The 26,794-nt window shown below is 39.8% G+C and overlaps 1 protein-coding gene across 2 annotated transcripts in view; it reads right to left on the bottom strand.

Moving 5' to 3' along the window:
• LOC108272011 (protocadherin-9) overlaps window positions 1–26,451 on the bottom strand; it is a 244,279-nt gene extending 217,828 nt beyond the window's left edge. Inside the window, exons 1-2 of one of the 2 annotated variants that reach the window (XM_017480069.3) lie at window positions 26,219–26,451; window positions 22,251–25,396 (exon numbers count right to left, since the gene is read on the bottom strand). In XM_017480069.3, coding sequence (XP_017335558.1) covers window positions 22,251–25,277 — 3,027 coding nt within the window. In that variant the 5' untranslated portion in view covers window positions 25,278–25,396; window positions 26,219–26,451. Of the gene's footprint in view, window positions 1–22,250; window positions 25,397–25,955 lie in introns of both variants that reach the window. The other variant, XM_017480068.3, reaches the window with a different exon arrangement.
• Between the last annotated feature and the right edge of the window lie 343 nt (window positions 26,452–26,794).

The following is a 26,794-nucleotide window of genomic DNA, read 5'->3' on the forward strand; positions in this document are numbered from 1 at the left end:
CTGGGCTCAGATATAGATGGTTGTGTTTTATCCTCAAATACTCTGCATTCCCATATTTCCTGTACTTTCAAAGTGGAAATGACTGCAAGATGAAAGCACGAAAGCACAAAAAAGAAAGTTCTGAAAGGAAACTGGCTTTAAAATTCCTGGTATTTTTGCAAATTCTGCACAAAAAAAAGTCCTAATTTCACCCTTACTTAGAGCCTGAGGCTTCATATAGTGTAGCAGTGTAAAAAGTGTGTGTGTGTGTGCACTCAGGTAGAATTTGAAATCCAGCCACACACACACCATCACAAACACACTCCACACACTTCACTGGAATTTAATAAAAGAAGCAAAGCTTGAATCGGCTACAAAGCAGGGCGCCATCTCTGTTTTGAAGTTCTCTGTGTTGTAGCGGGCTTCAACTCAGAGCCCCAAGGCAACAACGCAGTAAAACATCATGCCCCCTCGCATCAATACACCATCAAAAAGGCCAGCAGCAGAACCCCAAACTCTGGCTTTTCCCTCTAAATCTCTCTCGTAGCTTTGATCAGAAGGAAAAAAGAGCATTTCAGCCCTCCACTTGTCCGACTTATCAGGAATCAAAGTTCAGCTTTCGCCATCCACAGCATGAACCCAGGGTTACCAACGCTCATGCTTTCACGCTCTGTCTCACGCTCTCACGCTGCCCAAGTAAATCTCATGGCAAATTAAAAAAGCCAACATGTTGCGCAGACCGTTTGGCGTATGACGTCAAGAATCGCGAGAGCGATTCGAAAGCTGTGGTTTCGAGATGTTTAGGCGGCTGACGTAAGTATTTGTGCACACAAAGCAGATTTACAAGTCTAAGATAACATTAATTAATTAATTAATTAATTAATTAATTAATTAATTATCGAAAATGTAGCCTGCGTCAGCCAGTTGTACTGCGTTTTGCGTTGTGATCATTACCACTGCAGATGAGTATTCTAAAGTATTTTAAGAAGAGACAGGGCAAAGACACCGGTGAAGACAGGGACAGTACTTTAATTAAAAGTAGTGAAGAGCAAAGACAAGGGCATGGTCATGATAAGGAAGACATAGAGGCAGTCAAATGGAGGAAAGTGAAAAATGACAATCAGGAAAGAGAGGAAAGAAATGAAGATGGTGCTGGAGAAAAAAAAAACAGAGGATGGATTGGGCAAGAGGCCCTCTGAGGTAATATTATGTAGCTAGTTAACTAGCATGCTATTTAGATTAGCAGACATTTCTAAACGTGCATTTAGTTCAATACATGTTAAGCTTAACGCTTTTGTCAGTTTGCAATGTTAAGGTAAGTTTAAAGTATATATCTTTCACTACAAGTTAATGTATAAACATTTTTTTAAGCATATTTTTAAGTAGAAAGATCCGATCTATATTTCTGTTTAGTCCCTAAAAACAAAGACTGCATGAGCAGCAATATACAACTGCAAATTCAACCCTCAATGGGCAAATGAATGGCCATTTATAAAGGCTGGAAGTCCAGCATTTCATTTTTTGGTGCACAGTGTGCAGACATGAACTTGAATGTAAACACCGAGGCAGAACAGATGTGCTGCGCCATGTTAACAGGGAGGCGCATCTGAAAAAAGTACAAACTGTGGAGAGTTGTTCAAAACTCGTCAAGTACACCTTTCCAAGAACAGGTGAAATGGCCCAGCTGGAGGCACAGGTGATCAGAGAACTGTTTAGGAATGCAATTTTTAGTGTTCTTATGTGTGTATGTGTGTGTACTGGTAAACCCTACATTGTGGGGACCAAACGTCATGACAACAAATCTTTATTTATTTATTTATTCGTTTGTAATGTAAACGTGCAGAAAGTATTCTGGGAGGGTTTGGTTTAGAGGATAGAATATTATAGTAGTCATTATAGGATGGGAAATAGGACAGAATAGTCATTATGTCTATGGAACGTCCCCATAAAACATGAAAACCCAACGTGTGTGTGTGTGTGTGTTTGTGCACGCTTAGGTTAAGCATATGTACTTTTGTTTGTGCACAGACCAGAAGAGCTGAGGTTAAGCTGGCAGTCACCATGTTACTACACAACATTCCTCTGGCATTCTCTGACCACTTCTCCGAGCCCACTCCTTAAAGGGTGTTTCCCTGACTCACAGATCGCCCAGAAATCTTCTTCTGCCAGGACCAAGACTGGCGGTATAATCAACAAGTGTATAGCCCCCTATCTTATGAATGAACTAGTGAAGAACCTCTGCTCTGCAATCAGCCCTTTACATTAGCATCTGATGGGTCCAACGATACTGGTGTGTTTGTACATGTTGATGTACTCCATCGATAACTGAGTGCTAACGTCTACGTACAATTGAGTAATCGATAATATATTCCTAATATTAGCTATAATTTAAAACTCATTTGAGTCATAGATGCTAAATTTTGTGCCAAGTCGCCAAAAAATGTTGCTTTTTGTTTTTTAAACAGGAAGACAGAAGATGAATCCGATAACTGTAAAACTATGGAGTTCTGAAGGTGCGGTTCACAGATTTCTGGATACAGGCCTAACTACAGAAACCAACTGTTGCGCTGCAGAAGCCATATTTAATAAAATGCATGAGGTCCTGCAAGGTTACAACATCCCCTGGTCCAACAATGGCAGCTTGGCGTTTGAACTCCCGACCTTCTGAGCAGTAGACCAACACCGTAACCACTGAGCTACCACTGCACTAGATACACATACAAATGAATATTTTTACACAGAATTTTTGTGCGTTTTATGACACAAAATACATGGAGGTACTGCAGCATTCGGGTGTCAGGTGGCTCAGTTTGGACCTAACTGTGAATCGTATACTCCATCTTTACGATGCCCCAATGAGCGACTTTAAATCCTCAGGTTGGTTACAGTTCCTTTTTATTGTTTGTATTAATAATGAAAATTGTGTAGGACTATAGCTGATGTGTGTAGCTTTTAAACTATTATGGTAAAATACTTCTCCAATCTTAGTTTATAGAGCACTATAAGTAAGCCATTTGCAGGTTAATTTTCTGAAACAGTAAACATCTCTGTAGCACTAAAAAAAAATAAAGAAATGCTTATTTTTGCAATTTTATATAGTGAAGCTGGTGATGCTGAAGTTACATGCTTCCGCTTAATTAATCTTTACTTGTTTTGTAGATGAAAGGCTGGCCGGATTTGTGCGGCTCCACGCTCGTTTGAGGAGCCAATGAAGTTCATCTCCTCTGTTATGAAGCACTTCTACCTACATTTATTGAGTTTAATCTGCTATTCCAAAGACAATACCCGTGTCTCCATCTCCTTCATGATTTCAGTTAGTGTATTTCTTATGTCAGTTTATTGGTTTGTGCATTGGTTTTGTTGAGGCAAATATCTCAGATGTCAAAGTTCCTGAAGCCTGCTGCTTTCACGATGACAAGTTTAGAGACTGTTGACGTTCTAGGTCAAGAAAACCAACTGCCAGGTGAGTAAAAGTGACTAGATTGTTAACTTTTTTTTATTTTGAATGAATGGACGAATGAATTGAATGAAAACTATAATGGCTTTTTCATTTGTAGTGAGGGCAGCATGCTGCTGTGAGAGTATGAAATGGATTGTTCTCTTTGGCCTTGCAGACGTCCAGCTTGGCCTAGGACTGACTACAATGCCCCCCCGAGAAGGCTGCATGAGGCTGGTGAGATTCCTTCCAGTGATGTTGGAAACTTCTACAAAGCAGCAAGGGGTTTTCCGGTGAGGCCTTGACAAAGCTACCACTCGATGACCTCTCACCTTCCGTCACATGCTCAATTTGTGGACTTCAGGCAGAGACTGGACACCAAATTAGATGATGTACCAATATTTCATATAAAGAATTATTTGATTAGAATTGATGTCCACCAGCTGCTTTAATGTCTGCTGTTTATTTTCTTGTTTGACTAAACAGGCGATCAATAATTAGTAGTTTTATTTACAGACTTTTTTTTTTTTTAAATCCAGATATTTTTTAAATCCCGCCTGAGTGAAGAGTTCTTGGATTTTTCAAATGTTAAAAGACACTGACATCCCAGCAAGGGTCTGGAAAACTTCCCCAGTTAAAGTGGATGGGTTAAAGGAATTCCACCGTCATATGGGCACACTTGAGTGCCATGAAGAGCCGTTTAACAGGTGCACCCAGGTTCCAAAGACTTGCAAAAGTAGCACAGCTTGTGCTCTGCCTACCACATTCAAATGCAGATGCTGAGAGAACCTTCTCTGTGATAGGCCTCAACAAAACTGAGACAAGAAATAAACTGTCACTAGAGGCTACATTGTCCTCTGTAATGTTCATGAACATGACTGAGATGGAAACATGCTACAAATAAGAGCCACCAGTACGGATGATTAAAAACGTAAAGTCTGCAGCATCTGCCTACAACAAAGAACATTCAACAAAACAGACTCATCGGGAAAAAGTCTGTTCTATTTTACTTCAAAATAAAAGCATAAATTGCATATTTACATTGACGGTGTTTTCCTAACTGTTACGATTGTACCATCTAATCCTCTTTTTTTTTTTTTTTTGGCACCCCTAAAAAGGTAATTGATTCATAAATCTCACTCCAGCCATGAAGCCAAAGTTGGCAACCCTGTGAACCACTGTGTGCGAAAAAAAAAACCCTGTGTTGTATCTGTATCCTTCAGTTTGAAGGTTTCACTCATTAATATATCATTTGTTGCTGAGCTTCTGTTAAATATTCTTATATTTATTCATTTGGTAGAGTTTTTTTTATCCAAACTGACTGGGTGAAATCCAATCCGAGCAGAGAGTTGAGCAGATGAGGGTTAAAGGTCTTGTTCATGTACCCTTCAAACTCATAACCTTCCTGTACAAAAGCATAACCGCTGATCTAGCAATGCCCCTTCCTGAGCTGTATAACCTCGACTCAAGTGTACACTGTTATGATTTTGGCATCTAACCATGAATCGTAGGTGGTTTTTGCAGTCTGTTTGCTCTACGACCGGCCATATGTATTCCTGCATCATTCTTATTGTACATTTGAAATATTTAGAAATAATAAGTCAAGGTGACTAAGTTTTGCTGTTTTTTTTTCAATTTATTTTTTTATTAGTATTTATGTATTTATTTATTTTTTACATTTTATTTATGGAAACTTTATGCAACTATTCATTCTTTTCTTTTAGTCCTTTAAGTGTATTATTTCTAAAGCAGTTACCTTTGCCCGTAAAATCTTAACTCTGTAACCTGAACCCAAGATTAAAATCCGAAGAATTACGGTGTGAAATATTTCACACGTTTGTCTGATACCAAACCTGAGAGTTACATTAATCATCCAGGCAGGTTTGTAGGAACACAAAATAAATAAATAAACAAACAAACAAACAAACAAATAAATAAATATATTAGAAACGTGATACTGTTTAAACACCAGCTTAACTAGCTTAACCGGTCCATTCAGGACTTTGCGATCACAGAAATTAAAGCAAAATCAAGCAATTTTTTTTCAAAATTACCATCGATTACCTACAGATTTGGCCCAAGAGGTGTCATGTGACATCATCTCAACGCGCATCAGTCAAAGCCCTCTTCATGAGTACATGAAGCTGGACATGAGTACAGCTAAAAAGTCTCACTTACCAACAAACGTCACTGTGAAAGACCACAATGCTGTCTCACAAATAAAATTAAAAAGACGCTGCAAAATCAAGCATTTCTGGCCGCAACAATCACAAAAAAACTGCTGTCACAAAAAAACTGACTCACTGAACAAACCAATCTAAGAACTGTCTGATTGTGGCCTAATATTCTTAATGAATACTCCCAGTAATACAATATGGACTGTCCATGCTTTCATGTATCGAACAACAGCCAGTTTTTGAGTTATCCCAGTAAGCTACATTGATTTATACAATATAGCAATGTATAGATGGATTTCTTTTTACATAAAGAACTGCTGTGCTGATATAAAAAAAAAAAATATATATATATATTGTTATAACTGCCCAGTTCATCATAGTTTATTCTTAGGTGGAATTTTATCAAAACAGGAAGTGTCTGAGTTGGGGCATACTTGATGCATGAGATATATGTAATAGAATAAAACATGACAGGGGATTCTATTATAGGAAAATAATCAACGACACATTTGTATGTAAAGCAAAGTTGCTATTGCCAACCCACCAAAAGTGAATTATTTTCCGATAACAGCACTTCCTTTGAAATGCTTTATTCCTTTTATACCACAGCAACGTGCCGACACTAACGTATATTTATTGATTAAAAAATGAAATACATTTAACCTTGTATACAACATTTTAACATTGTGTAAATGAGTTACTTCCTGTTATCATTTATAACAGTTATAAATGGATGTCCCGCACAAGCCTCACTTTTTTTTTCTCTTAATAGGATTTTATTTATTGATATTTTTTACGTTTTTTTTTTTTTTTTTTTTTTTTTTTATGATACAGAGAAACTGTAAAGTGTAAGCTCTTCTGTCCTAAAGACTTGGTGGAAGTTACAGCTTTAACTGACATTGTGGATTCCTTCCGAAAACTCCTTACAGAAAACTTTACCATATCAACATTTAGACACATTTTTAATCTGTTTACACGGCACGAAGCGTCCACCATACAAGTCCTTATGCATTAATGCTTACTATAGAAATGACAACGTATAAGAAGGAGCACATTAATATAAACCTTTCAGCTGGAACGAATGTCAGAGCTTCTGTTATATAAAATTCTGCCCAGAAAATGCAGCCTACCTAGGCAATCTACTCGTATATCCATGACAACAATATAAAGTAAGTTTAAATCTGATGCAAAATCCATACATGCCTAGTTTCCCCTGTGTGTACTTCATACTCCATTCTCCTGGTAAAATGGATAGATAGCATGTTAGATAACATGATAAAGTGATCCTACAGCACTGACACCAGCTTCCCTCTGTCTCTCTCTCTCTCTCTCTCTCTCTCTCTCTCTCTCTCTCTCTCTCTAGTGCATAGTAACACACTCTTCCCCCCAGGTGCAATAATGTCACACCCCATTAATCTGTTCAAACCCGGGGCCGTGATCCCGCACAGTCTGTCCGTACTAATCTCTTATTAATGTGCCAAATGAACCTGGAAAGAAAAGAACGACTCCCTAAGGCACGAGTGTACACTTACACCGCATCAACCACACACACACACACACACACACATGCACACACACACGCACACCGCATCACTGCATGCATTAAGATGGGAAATTCATTAGAGCGGAAAATCAAATGGGAAATGATCACACTCACTTGCACACACACACTACTGTACTCGTGAGGCTTTACACCGACACAGATGATACCGTAATGAAATCTCCCTAAAGGTAAAACTAATTTTAATCACTAAGAAGAATAAAACCATGTTTTTGTTCTTTTATTGCTTCCAAACCTTCTATCTATGAAATAGCAAAAGGAGAATGTGCTCTCATGCGAACAGTGAGTGTGTTATTGCATTGCAGTGAATTGTTACTTCTCCTGTGATAATGTAATCAAATATTCCTAAAGCTACATGAAACGTAACCACTTATTTAGATTTTACCAAAAAATCATTACACGGATAAAAAAAAAAAAAAAAGTAAATGCAATATAAACCTGAGGGGATTAGCAAAAAGGTTTTTTATCAAGTTAGAACATTTATGAAGGAAATAAAGTTACACACACACACGAACACTATGTATTACTGTAATGCCGAGGGTTTACATGGAGTCAGATTATACTGTAATACAATATCCATAAGCTTTACCTAGTGAGGCAGTGAAAAGAAAATTCCTGGATGAAATTGAAACCGAAATTTAGGACAAATTGGGCTGAAAACCCGAAACTAATAACTGCAAAAAAAGTTTGGGTTTTCTTTTTTTTTTCAGTTCTTCATTTTAATTTTTTTTTCATTATTATTATTTATTTTTTTTACATTTGAGCTTTAACCACTTTGTACATTTGTGATAGGCAGGTATCTAAACAATAGCATGTACTAGTCAGTGTGTAACAAAACTCAACATGCTCCATTAGTGTACAAAATCCAATGTCCACAACAACAAAGAATGTCATCCAAGACGCTGAATTCCATGATGTTTTGTGTTTAGTTATACTTTGCGTTCATTATACTTTGGTACTGTAAGCTTTGAAGTTCCAGCTAGCATGCTAGCAGGAATTTTTAAGCAGGATGTCACGTTTAGTTATTGTATCAAACTTAGTACCCCCTTTATGAGATTTTGCATGAACAGTAGAAATTACTCGTTAATGTTTCTCATAGAAACAAGTAGAAATAATTCTACTTGGACGACATTTTCACTGTTGATCTGCTGGATAAAATGCAGATACCATTTTTTAAAAAAATATCATTTAGATTAATTGTAGTGTCAATGTGACATTTCGTCATTTCGTTGCAAAATTTTCAGCTATTTTATACTCAGGTCAAAACCTAAAAACCTTTTTGGTGGACCCCCCCCCCGATTTCAAATTTGGTGACCATTTGTTTGACCATTTCTTTACTTGTGCTTGCTTGCTTCATGAGAGCATTAACAACATGTTAGCTACATGTTACATGCTGACAAAACTCTCATTTCATGTTGCTACAGTAACACTGCAGCTATTGGAGATATTCGACAAAACTACAAAAAGTTTAGCAAGAAAATAACAACAACTCATTTGGTATTTAAGAATAGAATACATTTGTTTGGATATATATACTTCTAGTCAGGAATTTGGTTATGGTTTCTTACAATTTAATCCATTTTCCACAGAATACAGAACTGCAATTGAATATGGAATTGAATAGCGAAAGCTACAAGAGATAAGTTCTCTGTGGGACTTATCAACTGCTCGCTCACAGATTCTAATATATTTGCAATGAGGCTATCCACATGAAATTTTCACCAGACTTTGGTATTAACTCCAGAAATCTACACATATAAAGAAATCCAAACATTAAAGTCTATAAATAAAGTTATGTGTAATAAAGAGGAATGACACGGGAAAAAAAGGATTGAACACGCTAACTGAAATTTATTTAATACTTAGTGGAGAAGACTTTGTTTGTAATGACAGCTTTAAGACACTTCCTGTATGAAGAAATTAATCGGCCGCAGTATTCGGGTGTGATTTTGACCCGTTCTTCTAAACATATTGTCTTTTAATCTTGAAGATTCTGGGAAGCCTTCTTGTGAACCTTGATCTTTAGCTCTTTCCATAAATGTTCAATTGGATTCGAGTAAGGTGATTGACTGGGTCGTTCTAACGCGTTGATTGTTTTTCTCGGAAACCAATTGAGAGTTTCCTTTGCTGTATGATTTGGATCGTTGTCCTGCTGGAAGGTTCACCCACGTCTCATCTTCATCATTCTGGTGGATGGCAGCAGATTCTAAGGAATCTCCCGGTAAAGGGCTCCATTCATCGTTGCTTCAATTATATGAAGTCTGCCAGTACCATTCGATGAAAAACAGCCCCACACCATGATGCTTCCTCCTCCAAACTTCACTGTTGGTGTAGTGTTTGTAGGGTGATGTGCAGTGCCATTTCTTCTCCAAACATGGTGTGTAGCATGATAGCCAAAAAGTAAAATTTGGCTCTCGTCTGATTAGACTACACTCTCCCAGTATTCCATAGGCGTGTCCAAATGAGTTGTAGCAAACTTTAAACGGGCTTCGACTTGCCTTTTCTTTAGTAATGGAGTCTTTCAGGATGAGCGTGAGCAGTGGAGTGCATTGCCTATTGTTTTTTCTGTGACGATGATACGTACTGCCTCAAAGTGTTTCTGGAGCTCTTTCCAAATGGTCTTTGGCTCTTGAGGTACTCTTCTGACTATTCTTCTGACTCCATGGTCAGAAATCTTGTGAGGAGCTCCTGTGCGTGGCCGGATGAGGAAGGAGTGATGTTGCTTCCACTTGCGAATAATGGCCTCAATGGTGCTTACTGGAGGATTCAGAAGTTTTGAAATACGTCTGTGTCTGATTCCATCGATATGTTTTGCAACAATAGGGTTGTGAAGGTCTTGGGTGAGCTGTTTGCTTTTACCCATCAAGAGATGTTTCTTGTGTGATACCTTCGTACAAAAAGCCTTTTTATAGACCATCAATTTACTAACCCAGCTGATATTATTTTGCACAGATAGGGGGTATAATTACTTTCTAACTACTTACCGATTTCAGCTGGTTCCTTGCCTTACCTTGCCTTGGAGAACTACTTTTTCTTAGCATCTTCAATATTTTTTTCCTCTTTCATTCCACTTTATTACACATAACTTTGTGGATTTTTTGAGTTAATACTGATGTCCGGTGAACATTTCATGTGAATAACCTCATTGGAAATATATTTACTGAAAAAAAATGTTGACGCGTTCGATACTTATTTCTCCCACTGTATCTATTCTCTTCTCTAATGAGGTCATTGACTTAGCGCATATTATTCTCCAGTGTAGGGAATAGGAAACAAGCTGGCATTTGGAACACAGCACAGAAAACTAAGGCACAGGCAATACTCATGCAAATGTTCTTACACACACACTTTGATTTTCCTCCTGTTTAATAAATGATTGTTCATGTTCATTAGCGAAACTGAGCCGAGCTCATAAAGCTGCATGTTGGAAAAAATTATTTTTTAGTATTGTTTTATAATGAGGCTGCTCTCCCAGACGAAGGAAACAGAAAGAAAACGAGTTGTAAGTCACATGACTTTGTGTGTTCGGCTCGTTGAAGTGCCTTTTGTAAAGTGAAAAATAAAACTGCACCATATGCACCAGATAAAGGCTACTGTCAGGGGCAATGAGGAAATGGCACCATGGGAATTCGACAGCTATGAGTATGCCTTTGTGTGTGTGCGTGTGTGCATGTGTGTGTGTGCGTGCTTAGACGGATCAAATTTTCTCCAAATATAGTTATATATAGTGAAAAAAAACACTTGACAGAGAAAACTGGAGTCTGTAAAAATAACCTCTCTGAAATGAAACTTAAGCCCTTGAAGCGGCCCTATAAACGAGTGTGTAATTTCTGTTTGCACTCAGCAATGAGCATCACTTCCAAATTCAATTTGTTCCCTTTGGTTCATTACTTGGGTGCATTGAGGAAGCTGCTGCTGACACAATTTTATGCATTTCTTTGTAAAAGTAGTCTCTTTTTCAAGAGAAAAGCAATACAAACTATATCTATGTAGTAAAAGTTCACTGGCAGACAAAAGTTTTTGAACACTCTATATTTAGGAATTTACGACCGCGTTAAAATATGCTAGAATTTCAAAATCTAACCAAGTTATAGATAGAAGTAAATACAGATATGTTTATTATTATATGTGTAGTGAACTGAGAAATGTTTTAGATGACTTTATTTTACTGGAACAATCTATTAGATATAATCTAACCAAGGCCATTATCAAACTAATTAGGCACTTTAAGCACACCACACATACAGCTGTAATCAAAATTATTCAACCCCCATTGCAAATCAGGTTTATTGTCAAAACTTTCAGCTGTTCAAACAAACAAAAAATAATTGGAATAGTTCAACACAATGAATGCTTCAAGTGGTTTCCCAAAATTCAACTGAAAATGCAGTTTATAATGTCTTTTCCAGTCTCAAAATTATTCAACCCTTTCATGGAGAGCATATTTAGTACTTAGTTGAGCACACTTTTGCTGTCCATCTTCTGCCAGCGTTCCTGAGGAATCTTCTCCTGTTCCTCATGAGCAATGGCCTCCAGTTCAGTAATATTCTTTGGTTTGCGTAGTGCGACCGCCTTCTTCAAATCCCACCAGAGATTTTCTATGGGGTTCAAGTCAGGTGACTGTGATGGCTCTATAGAGTCTTCCAGGACTTCTTCTGCAACCAAGCCTTTTGAGGTATGCTTGGGATCATTGTCCTGTTGGAAGGTCCAATAATGCCCAAGCTTCGGCTTCTTCACAGACGGCATGATGTTTTCTCCTAGGATCTCCTGATACTTCAATGAATCCATCTTGCCTTCCACACGCTGCAGGTTTCCAGTGTCAGAGGATGTAAAGCCCCAGAGCAACACCGAGCCACCACCATGCTCGACTGTGGACAGAGTGTTCTTTCTTCATTCTTCTTCCTCCAGACGTACCGCTGATCCATCGTGCCGAAAAGTTACAGTCTTGTTTCATCGCTCCACAGAACAGAATCCCCAAACTTCTGTGGCTTATTTATATGATTTCGAGCGACTTTTCTTGTGCTTTTGGATCAGGAGTGGTGTACATCTTGGAGTTCTGGCATGGAAACCTTCTGTGTTTAGTACACGCCTTACTGTTGCCACCAAGTCTTGCTGCAGGTCTTCAGCAGGTCACTTGAGGGTTTTTCACAAGCTGCCTTCTCAGAAATCAGGTTGCAGCCATTGATAGCTTCCTTTTTCTGCCCCGTCAAGGTAGTGTACACTCAACAAACTCTTAGGCAGTTCAGGTATTTCATGTGTTCCAGCTCAAACACACCTGGTGCAACTAATGACACCCTTGATTAGTTTATCATCAGGTGTGCTTGAGACAACACCTGTTTTGCAATGTGCGCTGTTGTGAGGAATTCCATTCAGGGGGTTAATAATTTTAGAGAATAGAATAATTTTGATACTAGAAAAGTCATTATAAGTTGCATTTTCAGTTGAATTTGGGGAACTCACTTGAAGCATTAATTGCTTTAAGCAGTTTCAACTGCTATTTCCATTGCTTTTGTTTGATTTGTTCATTGCAAACAGCTTTCCTGCAGATTTGGGCCAAGATGTGTAATGTGACATCATCACAACATGCATTCAGCCAAAGCCCCCTTCGATTCACGCGCTGTACTCATGATTCACATGAGTACAGCTAAACGGTCTCATTTACCAACAAACATCACTGCGAAAGCACGTGCAAAACATTTTGTGCAATTGCAATTTTGAAAATTTATAGGAAAAAGCCACAGCAAATGTGTTTAGATGTATTTACACACCTAATCAATGGTTTCTTAAGGGTAATTGTATCTATTTTCCACAGAATACATAATAGCAGTTAAATACAGAAAGCTAAAATCAATACTTTCTTATAGTACTAATAGGTTCATAGAGTGGTCTCGTTGCTCTAGGTGTTTCCCTAGTTTCCTGTTTTAAGTGTTGAGGCACCTAATTTTGACATTTGCCTGCTTTCCTCATTCCTGACTGTGGATTTGTTTCATTAATAATGACAGCTACTTCAGATATTAAGTGTCTAATAACCCAACTGCTTAGTATGTGCATCTCAGTCCTGATTCTAACTCCAGCTCTTTATATTGTGCACAGAGCACACAAGGGGGAGAACACTAATAAGAATAGATATTTTAGTGAACACCTTCTAGAATTGAATGTTTTAAACTAAAATGATAATAGCACTACCCAGATGGGATAAAATTTACATGGGGTCTTGGGGTAATTTCCTATTTTATAGGTGCTCCTCCTTCGTGAATTTATTACCATCAGGATCGGCCATGTCTGTGTTTTTCTCAGGCCTTCTCTGAGAAAAATTACAAGCGGAATAACCTGTTTTTCTCCAATCTCACTGGTTGTCTGATTATTAAGGCAGTGGTGGCACAATGGTTAAGATGTTCGGCTACTGCTTGTAAAGTTGGGAGTTCAAATCCCAGCACTGCCAAGCTGACACTGCCGGGCCATTGGCTCAGCAAGGCCTTTAACCCTCAGCTACTGTACTCAGTTGTATAAATGAGATAAATGTAAGTCGCCCTGGATAAGGGCGTCTGCCAAATGTCTGATCAATTTAGTCCCATCCAGATGCACATGTCCATGATTTTGTCCATGCACTTGTTGCCTCTCATTGGAGAAAGAAAGACATTTGACTGCTGCTACTTGCTGTATTTTGTCTCGTTGCAGACCTATCAATGCCCCTTCCCCAGATATTAAACACTTCCCGAGTTGATTATTGTTTTACTGTATTTTTTAACTGTTGTTGGAACTTTGGTTAAATAAGAGCCAGTGTCTCTTCTCTACTCCAGTGCCTCTTCCACCACTTGGATGCCATGTTGTGAATGGAGCGTGATCATACCACCACGTGATGGTGGTACATCCAGGTTCGTAGAAAAAACAACCCACTAGAAACTCCCTCCTCCTCCTGTGGTTATTTTATTGCTGTCCGGACGTGAGATTTTTTATTTTTTTTTTTTTATCACTGAGGAGACGTATATCCAAAACCGAACATGTACGTGGGAAGGAGTGTTTCTGGCAATAATTCAACAATGTTGATATTTACATAAAGAGACAACAATGCTTACAGTTAAATGGCTATAAAATCTAAAGACAGACCGAGACCATAGGACTCACCCTTACGCACCAAAGACTACAAGAATAACAATGCACGCAGTGATCTGCTCAGTAAAAGCATCCAGATAGTCGATGAATCTCCTCACACTCTTCACATCTATATAATGAGATCACGACATGGTCAGCCTAAACTCATAAAGGGCATTAAGAGCTTTCTCCAGTTCAACGCATTCTAACTGCAGATATGATTAGCCCTTTACAGTGCTATCGAGAAGAGTGTTATAAGCACAGTAAGTCCTGAGGTGAAAGGCACTCATGAAATGAAAAGCCTGAGGTGATAAATCGTGCTCTAAAACGAACACTTACACACTCGGAGCGAAGATGAAGAAGGAAGAAGAAAAAAAAAAGAAGCAAAAAAAAAAAAAAAAGACACAGCAGTCTTGAAGAGCGTTGTAAAAATAACCCCTCTGAAATGAAACCTAAGCCCTCGGAGCGGCTTTATAAGCGGGTGCGTAATGTCTGTTTGCAGTCAGCGATGAGGAGTCGCTTCCCAATTCAATTTCCTGTCTTCGGTTTATTAATCGAGTCTGTTGAGGAGCCCACGGCTCTACGCGTGTTCAGTTTAATCAATAACCTAAATGTTTCATACACTTCCTGAGTGCCTACTTAATGTGTCGCCGTTCTGGGCATCCATTAAAAATTGCCATGAGTATGTGTGTGGGTTCTGACGAGAACTCGACCCGTTGGCTTATTAGGCACATATCGCTGCACTGTACCATACTGTGCCATTCGATAGGTATGAAACACCCTTGGACGCAAATTAAAAAGGTAAACTTTTAGTCAATCAGATCTAGATGTTCCCCATCCCATACTGTCTTACATCCTTAGTTGTGATGATAAAATTTCACCACACACTCATTGAGCATTTATTTAAACCACAAATGACATCAATTCTGTTTTGAGACAGGTCCAGGAGGACATTGTGAGGACATTGTGAGAACATTGTGAGGACATCGTAGCCAGTAATGATATTTTGAGGACCAAAGATGTAATATAACAATGACATTTTCGACTAAAGACATATGTTGTAGGAACTAAAGATTGTGCAGACTGAAGACCCAGGGATTAAAGACATTGAGTGGGCTGACAAATCATAGGCACTGTCGAGGCAAGGATTAAACTTTTTTTTTTTTGGAAAATAATGACCATAGAAATTGAAGGGACTGAAGTTCTGGTGACCAAAATGATTGTGTCCATTAAAGTAGATTTGGGGACTAAAGACATCATGGGAAATGAAGACACTGAGGAGACTAAAGAGCTAGTAGACAATAAAGACACCATCATGACTGAAGACTCTGTGAGGACAATAAAGTGTTTTTTTTTTTTTTTGGAACTTAACCACTGAAGTGTATGAGAACGTGTAATTATTTAATTATCTATTAATTACATTTCATGAAATAGTAAGTGCCTCATTTTACTTTCACCCATGTGGAAAGATTCAGTTTGTGTGTATGTGTGTGTGTGTGTGTGTGCGTGTGTGTGTGTGTGTGTGTGTTTGTAGGTGACTTTCACTGTTGTGAAGTCTTAGTGTGAAACGTCAGTAAAATCAGGCTATCACTGGGAAACGGGCACAAAATTATGCATCATAATTCTTCGGGGCTAAGTTTGTTGTTGTTCTGGACTGAAACTGGGGCAGCAGAGTGTGTGTTCAGCAGTGCTGAAATGTGTCTGTGTGTGTGTGTGTGTGTGTGGTGTGTTCAGTTACAGCAATGTTAATTGGTGTGTATGGAATACATGACAAAGTAGTGATGAGCCTCAGGCTGCACTGACTAACACACACACACACACACACACACACACACACACAGAAAGAGCGAGAAAGATACTCATGCAAAAAGAGATACTGGGAGAGAGAAACAGTAAAGAAGACTTGAGAAAAAAAGAAGAAGAAATTAACGTGAAAAAAGAGAAAAAGTGGAATTTGGAGAAAACCATTGGTGCAAATGGGTGAAAGAATAACAAGGAAATATAACAAGATAAGACAAAGGAATACATTTTAAAAAGAGAAAAGGTGAAAAAGAGGCCTAGAAAAGAGACGGTGGTGGGAAGAAAGAACTCAGAACAGAAAGAACGAGGGAAAAGAAAAGATTTAGGGATTGACGGATAGAAACAACAAAAAGAGCATGTGAGATTATAGATAAAGGGAACGTGGAAGAATTGAGGAGAAAGTGAAGAGAACAAAGAAGAGGAAAAGAAAGACGGAGTGAGGAAGTAGAGGGGGAAACAGATGATACGTCAGAGAAGAGAGAAATGCGACGACGAAGAAAGAGAAAGCGAGACGGAGAGAGATAGAGAGAGCGTAGGCCGATGTAGAAGAAGGGAATGGAGTGATAGAGTGAGCACTGGAGACAGGAAATGAGTGAGGAGTGAGAAGGAGAGAGAGGGATTGAGAGAGACGAGTGTGCGCTTTGACCTGCTGAACTGAGTGAACAGAGTCATTCACATCGAGTGCAGCTCTGACAGCCGTGTGTGTGTGTGTGTGTGTGTGTGGGTGTGTGTGTGTGCGCGCTATATTGTTATATCAAGCACTGAATCATATGCAAAGGCATGTAGTGTGTGTTGAGGCCATGAAATGAGCAATGAAGGTCACACTTACCACACAACCATTCAGGCTATCCAATTTATAACGCCTTTAAATCGTTCCGTTTGAATATATTTGCATATGAATGAGTCTGTAATGCTACACGGCCACAGACATGCCACAACACTGCTGAATTCTCCATTCTGATTGGTCAGCAGGTGTTGATTCATTTTCTGAAACAGCGGCTCAGACAATGTTTTTGGTGCCAAGACAAATCACGGGTTTATATTTAATATGCTATCAAATCTATAGTTAAAAACTTACACAAGGCCTTGAATGGAGAACGTTCAGATAATCACGTAAGATAATGTGCGTCATGATTGATATCGTTTTCTGTGAGGAGATAGTTATTTAGTCTCCCATGTCAGCGCTTTGTAGCAGTTTTCCAACACGGGAACGTCTTTAGGTCAGAGAGGTTTAGACTTTGTAGTGTCTTCGTAACTTGACAAGCGGCGGTGTTTTGTCTTATTAACTGTCTAATTAAGGAAACAGAAAGGCAGGCGAGGGAACGGCAGTTTACAGCTGTTATAGCGTAACCCGTTTCACAGACTTTCATCAACATGTAAGCGTAATTAGAAACGGATAAAATGTATGACGTGTCGGTAGCTAGGTCTCCATCCAAGTCGCGAATTTAATTTATGCGGAAAATTGGAATATCGCATAAAACGTTTGAGGATAAAGCATGTGTTTCTATCCCACGTGTTCAAGAGAAGAAAACAGTCACTTCCGGAGAAACTGGCGAAACGCATCAATACAAATAGAGATTGATGTAACCGGCGGACTTTTCTGAGAGTGCTATCCAATCACATGATTTGTTGAGGCAAAGTCACATGACATGCGCTTCGAGGAGTGTATTCGGTAAATACGTGCCCATTGTAGTCTATGCGCATGTCTTCTTATCGAATAAAAATATGATCTGCCTCGATAGATTGCGCAAGTTTTGTATGCGCATTTTGGAGATTTTATCCCCAAATTTGCAGAGAAATATGGTGATGGAAACGTAAGTATTGCTTAATAAACTAAAACAATGCACATACTGGCAAATTGCTGTGGTATAAGAAGAAGAAAAAAATGTAGGACGTGCCGTTATAGGAAAATAATAATCAGGGTGGAAATTCTAATAGCGTAATATTATTATATTAATATTATTATTCTAATAAACGTTTCATGTTAGGCCTGTCATTGATTAACTGCCTATAATGCAGCAGCCCTTGGTGGATTTCTTCCTTATATAAACCACAATCCCGTAGTAATATTTGCTTGCGTAATATTTCCGTATTTGACTATTTGACTGATTTCAGAGCCATGTAAAAATATTCTCCACATTGAACATCTTTATGCAAGACTCATTATTTGCTTAAGCCTTTAAACCACAGTTGAGCTAAACTATAACCGGCATAATATTCACTATACTGGCACCCTGTCCAGGGTGTACCCCGCCTTGTGCCCGATGCTCCCTGGGATAGGCTCCAGGTTCCCCCGTGACCCTGAAAAGTAGTAAGCGGTAGAAGATGGATGGATGGATGTATGGATGGAATATTCACTATATGTGTTCACTGCATAGGGCAGACATCATCAACTGGAAGTGGACAGAGCAAAGTGAAGAAATACTGTAGAGGATTCATATACCGTAATGTATGGGAAAAAAAAAATGTCTGTAGTTCAGTGACTCGGGTTTTTCAGTCCATACAAGATTTTGTGGAGTTTTTTTTTTATTTGTTTTTTTTTTGACTGCCGCAGCCAATCTGTGCTGCGGCATTTTTCAAATGAGATTTTTGACCCCGATATTGACCCCGGAATTGCAAAATATTCCTTGATTGAAACTCATGATTTTCCTTGATTTTGTGTCAATTTCTGCCGTCACAAAATCCCAGAGGGACTGGTTTTCTAAACATGACCTATCAGAAATGTATTGCCGGCATTGATATTTAACTGCAAGAAATGTTTGGCTTCATAAGCAAGTTCACTTCATCCATTTTCACCAGCCACAGACCAAACTCCTGACATCTTGTTTTCCATTGGCTTACATGATAACGGTTCACAGGTCAGAGTTCACGTGAGATAGTCAGCATGCAGCAAAGGCAACAACGACCAAAAATAAACACGCATCTTTCACGTCCCGATTTCTTTCTCCTTCACCGAATGAGCTTTTTCGCCAGGTGAATGCAAAGTGTAGTTTATAGGTGTCTCCTGTATCACAGTAGCAAGGGGTCAAAACTCATAAATGGTACAGCCAAACTATAGACGGATGTTTGGACACCTTTGGAATGCGCCCTGCGGTATACAGTATAACATAATCTCTCCGTACACCTTGTCTAGTGCATTATAAGACGATTTAAGAGTCAGGCACAGAAAAAAAGAGCGTCTCCGGCGAGTGCCTGTTGTGAACTGATAACTATTATCAGTGTGCCATAAATGACATGCATTCATTCGTTGTTTTCCTATAACAAGCGACATAAGGGTCATTTAGCCAAACAGCCTGAGAATCGCATTTCAGTAGACTTACATCAAGGAGCTAAAAGAAGATCTTGTGTCAACTTTTACATTCTTTTACACTTTTATATTTCCACGTGGATTTTTATATTTTAGAAATCCAAACAGTGGCAGCCGTGATGTCTATAGACATGAGGTAAAAAATAACATTCCTAAATCATGCTCATGGTTGTCATGGACACTTCAAATACATTATCACTAGCATCACTGAATTCGATTATAATTAAGCAGCCTGGGGGTGGGACTGGGGGGACGGCTGAACATTTTCGGACAGCATTTACACTCACTTAGATAATGTCTACATTACCGGCAGATAATCTAAAAAGGCACAGCACAAGAATTCAGAAAATACTGTATATTTTTAGCACCAAAATCACAAGACTACGTCATTAGGATACGAAAATGACTCGTATCTATTTCGAGCACAATGCTAATTTAAATTGTTTGCCCGTGCTGCACGTAACTGCTAGCTTGTCAGTAAGATGCTGTAAAATGAGCGGCTCCAAAACAAGGCAGCTCAAATCCAATAAAACTGAAAACTGAGGTGATTTCTTCTGCTGCATATGCAGAGAAGGTATATTTCATTATTTTCATCGTTCTAAGAGTCACTACAGTTAGCCTGAGTGTGTGTTGTCTAGTGCTACTTGATGGTGAATTTTTAGCCACCCTAGCGATGTTAGCATTCTAGGTTCCAGATTCGACTAACCTGTTGGCGTTAAACAGTGTTGGCAAACACGATAAAGTCAAAAAACACCAGACTTTTATTATTTATTTATTTTTTTTTACATTTACTATGGACTCAAATTGTAAGTATTTAAAGCTATCGTTTAAAACTGTACAGAAGAAAAATACTCTATATTAACAAAAATCAAACGGACTGCTTGCACAAACACTTCAGCATTATAACCAAGCGGTACTTCTCCTTCTGGCTTCATTCACTTTAATGGCAATGGCGCTGTTTTTACACCCGGTGTCTGCAGGAGCTCCTGGAAATAAACTTCGACGACGTTCAATCTATATGTAAGTACACTTGCAAGGCTCCTTTTAGTAAGCTGGAGAAAGACATCAGACTGTGTGTTTCGTCATGTATAACAAGTATGAAAGTAAGAAAATACCTTTTAATAACCTTTTTTAATAGAAACGTACACCAAAGCTAACGTTAACGCTACACTATGAATTTATTGTAACTCAAAAGAAAAACAAAAAGCCCCAAAATAGTTAAGACATTGCTGTCTTGCTGTATTGCCGAATGTAAACAGTGCAACCAGAGATGCGAGGTTCATGCTACTTCAAAACAGAAATACGGTCAGGTATTTTAAACTAAAGCGGGTAAAGAGTGTGAATCAGTGTGTCTCTGCGGAATCCTTACTTCTGCAAAGTATGCTCTGCTGGAGCAGGAACTTTGGAGCGCACAACTATGAATTACACACGTCAGTGAAACACACACAGACACATACTCAAACACACATATACATGTATGCACATAGATATTGCTATCTACTGCTATCGGTGTGTGTGTGTCTGTGTGTGTGTGTGTGTGTGTGTGTGTGTGTGTGTTGTTTGTGTATGCTTTTGAGCAGTCAAGCCTTATCACTTACATCTGCGAATGCCATTATCAATCTGCCATTCATTCAGACCTTCATTAGCTATGAGCTGCATTCTGAGTTGAACACACACACACACACACACACACACACACACACGCCCAAGAAACCTGGAGAGTGTGTGTGTGAGAGAGAGAGAGAGAGAGAGAGAGAGAGAGAGAGAATTGGAGTGGGGGGGCTCTGCTACTCTCTTCCATCTCCTTTGACATTACACACACACACACACACACACACACAATGCATGTTGGCCCAAAGCCAATCCATGTCTTATGAAGCAACAGTGCCACCTAAAGGTAAAAAAATCCCTCCTCCCTTCCCTTCATCCCTCCATCCTTTCCCCCCTCCACCAAGTTTCCCATCAATCTCCTTCCATAACATGAGATTATTTGTGCTACATAACAAGCATCTCATTCTAATGAGGCTTCAAAGAAACAGGATTAGATATGTTATTTGAGACTTATTAACAGCTAATCCACTTTGGACCGGATACGGCTTTACCTTAATGGCTTAGGTTAGTTTATGTGAATATTCATGAAGCTTTCCCGTGATGGGTGTGAGCAACGGTTTGCTTCTTTGTGGTGTTCAATGTAATGTAAGTCAGTAGGAATTCAGTTCTGGTGCTGGCAAATTAAAAAAGGGGTTCAAGCAACTGAAGGTACAGAGCTACAGAGTGGTACAGTTACAAAAAACAAAACAAAACAAAAGGGAAAACATTAATGCAACAGGTTATTCTTTAGATGCTTCTTGGGGAAAAATCCTCTTGTTCAGTACAACACTGAATACTGAATAAAGCTGGATAACTTTATGGGTTTTTGTATTATCATATGTTTTAGGTGGTAAAATGACATCTGAGTAGACAGGCTAGAAAAAAATGTTTCTTTTACAAATTCGGAGAGCACTGTAATGTTCGCACTTCAACATCCACATAGATATCCCAGTTTCCTTCAGCTGACAGCAACTAACGAATTATCATTGCCTTTAATTAGACATATATCTTTTTTTTTTTTTTAAGTAAATTAAAAAAAAACAAACAACACAAACACATTAAAAAAGTTGACAAAATGCAGAATAACACTTTCCGAATCTAATCAAACACACATCGCTTACATGTTGCTTTTTGGTACAAAGTAGATGATTACACCTATTGGTGAGACTTTTGGATTTTTTATCCTATTTGTATAAGATGCATGCATATCAGTTGGTGAGTTATAGCAACTGGGCTAGGACTGTCACTTTAGTAATGAACAGGGCGGCTATATGGACTACTTATAGACCAGTAAAAGTGTTCTTTTACCTGTCTGTTGTGTAAGGTCCCTCCTTTTGTCTTGAAGCCTCCTTGGGAGCTGCACTCTGAGGCACTGAAGTGATCCGAGCTAGTGGACGAGCGTTTGGAAAGAGTGTCACATCCCCCGACGAAAGTGTTGTCAAGTGGCAGCTCCTGAACGACATGATGCTTTTTCACCGAAACTGGAGTGTCAGCCTTGACGTGGAAAGCCGACTGGGGTGAGGCCGACTTGTAGTGCCTGGCTAAATCAGGGCTACTAGGCTTGAAGGTGGTGGTTGGTGTTGTGTTCCAGTCAAAACGTCCAATCCCTGGCTCCTCAAGCTCAGCTGGGATGCTGATGGTGCCATTGATGGGTTCGTGAGCTGGATCATCAGGTTTGTTCTCCTCAATGCTAACAAAGTTAAGCAGGGAGCTTTTGGGCGACTTCCTTTTCTTGCGCTTTTTCTTCTTGTTCTGCTTGTTCTCCTGGTTGGGTGACATCCACTCAGCACCTTGTTTCTTCCTTTGAGCTGCTTTGAACTGCGAAATGTGACGGCAGCGGACCAGAACGGTAATGAATATCACCACGATTACCACCATAGCACCTGTGACGATAGCAATGATGGTTTTCAGATTGTCGACGTTCTGATACGTTTCGCTAGTGTCACCGATATTCCTATCCAGAGGCGTCTCCATCGTGCGCCGGATGAGGTCGTAGATAAAAGACGAGTTTCCTACCGTGTCATTGATGTAAAGGAAAACAAGAACTAGTGTGTGCAGAGACTTTGGATAGCCAAGGTCACTAATGTTGACCACCAGACGATGGAGGCCAATATCCGCAACCGTGGGTTTCTCCTCTAAAGTAATGTTTCCCGTAACAGGATCAATCCTGAAAAGTCCTCTGCCGTTACCACTAATGATGGTGTATTTCAATTCAGCATTCATTCCTGTATCTCCATCCACAGCAAAGACCTCGGCGACTACAGATCCCGGAATGGCAGAAAGTGGTACCAGCTTGAAGGAAGTGTTTGATGGAGGGTAGATGACAATGGGTGGGTTGTCATTGACATCAATGACGTTGATGGTTACTTTGGCAACCGACGAACATGGAGGACGACCACCATCGACAGCCCTTACATCAAAGGTGTAAGAACTTTGCTGCTCTCTGTCAAAGGAAACATTTGATTTTATAACTCCCGAAAAGGGGTCGAGGATAAAGTTCTCGTTGTCATTGAGTATGGAGAGAGACACCTCTGCATTTTCACCTGCATCTGCATCTGTGACTGTAATCACTCCTACAGTACTATACTTAGGCAGGTTCTCAGACACAAAGAACTGGAAGTGATTGTGTGTGAACTTGGGGCTGTTGTCATTTTCATCTAAAATGGTAACTATCACAGCCGCCTGGCTCTGCAACGCCCGGGTGCCATTATCTCTTGCTGTGACGGTAAAGAGAAACCTATCTTGATCTTCTCTGTCAAACACCCTTGAGGCCGTCAGCACCCCGGTTTTGCGGTCCAAATCAAAAAAGGAGGCATTGGGTCCGAGCTGGTAGACAATTTCTGCATTCCTCCCACTGTCTTCATCTGTAGCACTAATGGTTGTGAGGAAAAGGTCACGCTGGTTATTTTCCATGACCGACAGTTCGATAACTGGCTGGCTAAAAATGGGTGGATTATCATTCTCATCCTCCAGCTTGACTTTAACCAGTGCGGTTTGGTTCAGACTAGGCTTTCCGGAGTCAGAAGCCACAATTTTGAAAATGTACTCCTTGGTCCCCTCGTAATCCAACAGAGCTGAGGTTTCCAACAAATATTGGTTGTCGTAGACCGCCTTGAGGTGAAACGGCACATCCTTTTCAATAAAGCAGATGACCTTGCCATTGACATCAGTGTCCTTATCGGAGACGGTGATAAGAGCTATTTTAGTGTTAATGGGGTCTTTTTCAGACAGCATTACGGTGCCATTAGTAGGACTGATAATGTATCTCAGGTCTATATTTGGAGCATTATCATTCACATCAGTCACATTGATCGTTACGGTTGCTCTTGCTGGACTGGAGCTTCCATCACTTGCTAAAACTGACAGCTTATGAATTGCAGTCTCTTCCCTATCGAGCGGTCTCTGTACCGTTATTAGTCCAGTCGTAGCATTTAGTGCAAAGAGTCTCCTCGTGGATGGAGATACTTGGGTACCAAACATATATTTGATTTCTGCGTTGGACCCAACGTCTGCATCCGTAGCCTGCAGCTGTACGACAGAAGTCCCGACTGGAGAGCTTTCAGGAATGTGAACTTCTATCTGACTTTCTTTGAACACTGGACGATTGTCATTGACATCAGTCACCGTCACCTGAAGAATGGCGGTGCTGGACTTCTGTGGATTCCCACCATCCTCCACTTTGATTTTCATCACATAGGTGTCTTTTTGCTCCCGGTCCAGATTCTGTTGGACGATCAGCTGTGGCCATTTTTCTCCTTCCTGTGTCTCAACAATATCCAAGCCAAAAGTGCTCTGTCCGTTCACAAGTTCGTATTTGTGGACGCTGTTGGGTCCCATGTCAGGATCAGTAGCGGAGGGAATGGCAAAGCGGCTGTTGATGAGAGTGTTTTCAGGGATGGAAATGTTAATCACAGGGGAAGGAAACATGGGAGCATTGTCATTGGTGTCCTTCACAATGATCTTGATTTTGATTAATCTGAAGTAGTCGTTTGGCAGGATGACCACTTCGATTTCAAACGAGCACTCGGCATCCTCGAACGACGGTCCAGGACAGAGTTTTTCACGGTCAATACGGTTCGAGGTGGTAAAAATCTCTCCTGTGTTGCCCATTACTCTCAGTAATGGGTTGTCTCCGGCTTTCGAGACCAGACGGTAAACCAGATTGTTGCTGGCAGCGTTCATATGGGAGATGTTCAAATCCTTTGGTATATTTCCAATAAGTACGTTCTCTTGCAGCTCCTCGCGGATTGAGTAAATTAGCTCTTGGGCGATGGCTGGATCCAGCCACAGGCAAGCAACAAAGGTTGCCAATAGGTAAAAATCCTTTAAATCCATGACAGCACTTCAAATGTCTTCCCTCTGCTTTATTTCAAATAGTTATCCTCATTGCAATGTGGTCAGAGCCATGCGTTCAGTGAAACCATGTCTTCGATATGGAGCAGTCGAGCATGAACCTAAAAATAAACATTACAGTACAGGTTTGATAAATCAACTCTACTATAGGAAGCTACATCGACTAATTTGCTGTATTCATTTTGTCATGCGTATATGTATTATGCATTGTACTGCATGTATTGAGTAATAATTGAACAGTTCAGTGATAAGAAGACTTTCCAAGAAAAGCAAAACGAGCACGAGAAACGACTCTCTGGGAATGAATTACTCCTAATCAACACATTGCATGAATATCTCTATCATAAGCATCATCCACTGTATTATACTGGTATATTTGCTTTAAAGGTTATGACACTGAGTAAGATCCTTCATCTTGGCTTCGTCTTTCAAGGGACCTTTCGAAGAATTTGCAGCAAACGGCTGTAAACATGCGAGGTGTCATTCCTCTCCCAGTCATGCATTTTAAACAAAACACACAAACAAACAAACAAACAAACAAAAAACATCAATGCATTTGCAAAGCAGACAATATTTAAGCATGGAGATTAAAGTCAGGCGCTTAAAGAAAAGCCAAAAAAAAAAGAAAAGAAAAGAAAAGAAAAGAAAGCATTGCCTTACCCTGGTACATGCGTGCGCGCGCGCGTATGAGTGTGTGTTAGTGACTCTTGAGGTCGTGCATAGTGAGTGCAAAAATCCTCTTTATTCGCATGAGCTCCGACATTAAAACCCTCCAGTGCTATTTATGAGCAGCAGGTCCGGAAAACTCTTCACCCCCCCCACCCCAAAAAAAAATTAACACTTGGGGGAAAAAAAAACAACAACAATTAAGGAAAAAATCCATGCATCACAAGCTTGAAGCAGGAGATCATATTTAGAAGCACCTGTTTTGCACAGACGCGCAGAGACAGTCCATATTTCATCCCAGCACGAGAGAGTCAAGTTCAACGATGCATAAATGCATTAGCTCCCAGATTTCTAACTGTCTTTATTATTTGTTTTTTAATGTGGAAAAAAAAGAGAGAGAGAAAGAAATAAAGCTAATCCAGCTGTGCCGTCCCCGGCAGCGCGTGCGGCTGTGCGCTTCAGCGAGTGCAGAGAGACAGACGCGGCTCCTCTCTCCTACACAGGACTGGCATTTCTGCCCCTAAACTTGGTGTTATGCTCGAGCGAAGGCGTGGTTTAACACCCAAGCCACGCCCTGCGCCATCTCATTGGCGCTCGGACGCACGCAAAAGCCAAGCTGCATGATGATTGGCTGGAATCGGTGTCACTACAGACCGAAGGATGAAACGGAGACAGAGATGCTGCAAGGATGCAGCACTAAAACTCACAGCTCGCGATTCATTCATTATACATTCATTGTACCCGTCTCAGTCTTTGCACTAAATAAACACGTATTTTATGTAGAAGAAAATTGTTTGGATTCATGCAAATGATATGCATATAATAAAATAAAA

This window comes from Ictalurus punctatus, chromosome 11 (assembly GCF_001660625.3).
Source record: "Ictalurus punctatus breed USDA103 chromosome 11, Coco_2.0, whole genome shotgun sequence".
Taxonomy (NCBI): domain Eukaryota; kingdom Metazoa; phylum Chordata; class Actinopteri; order Siluriformes; family Ictaluridae; genus Ictalurus; species Ictalurus punctatus.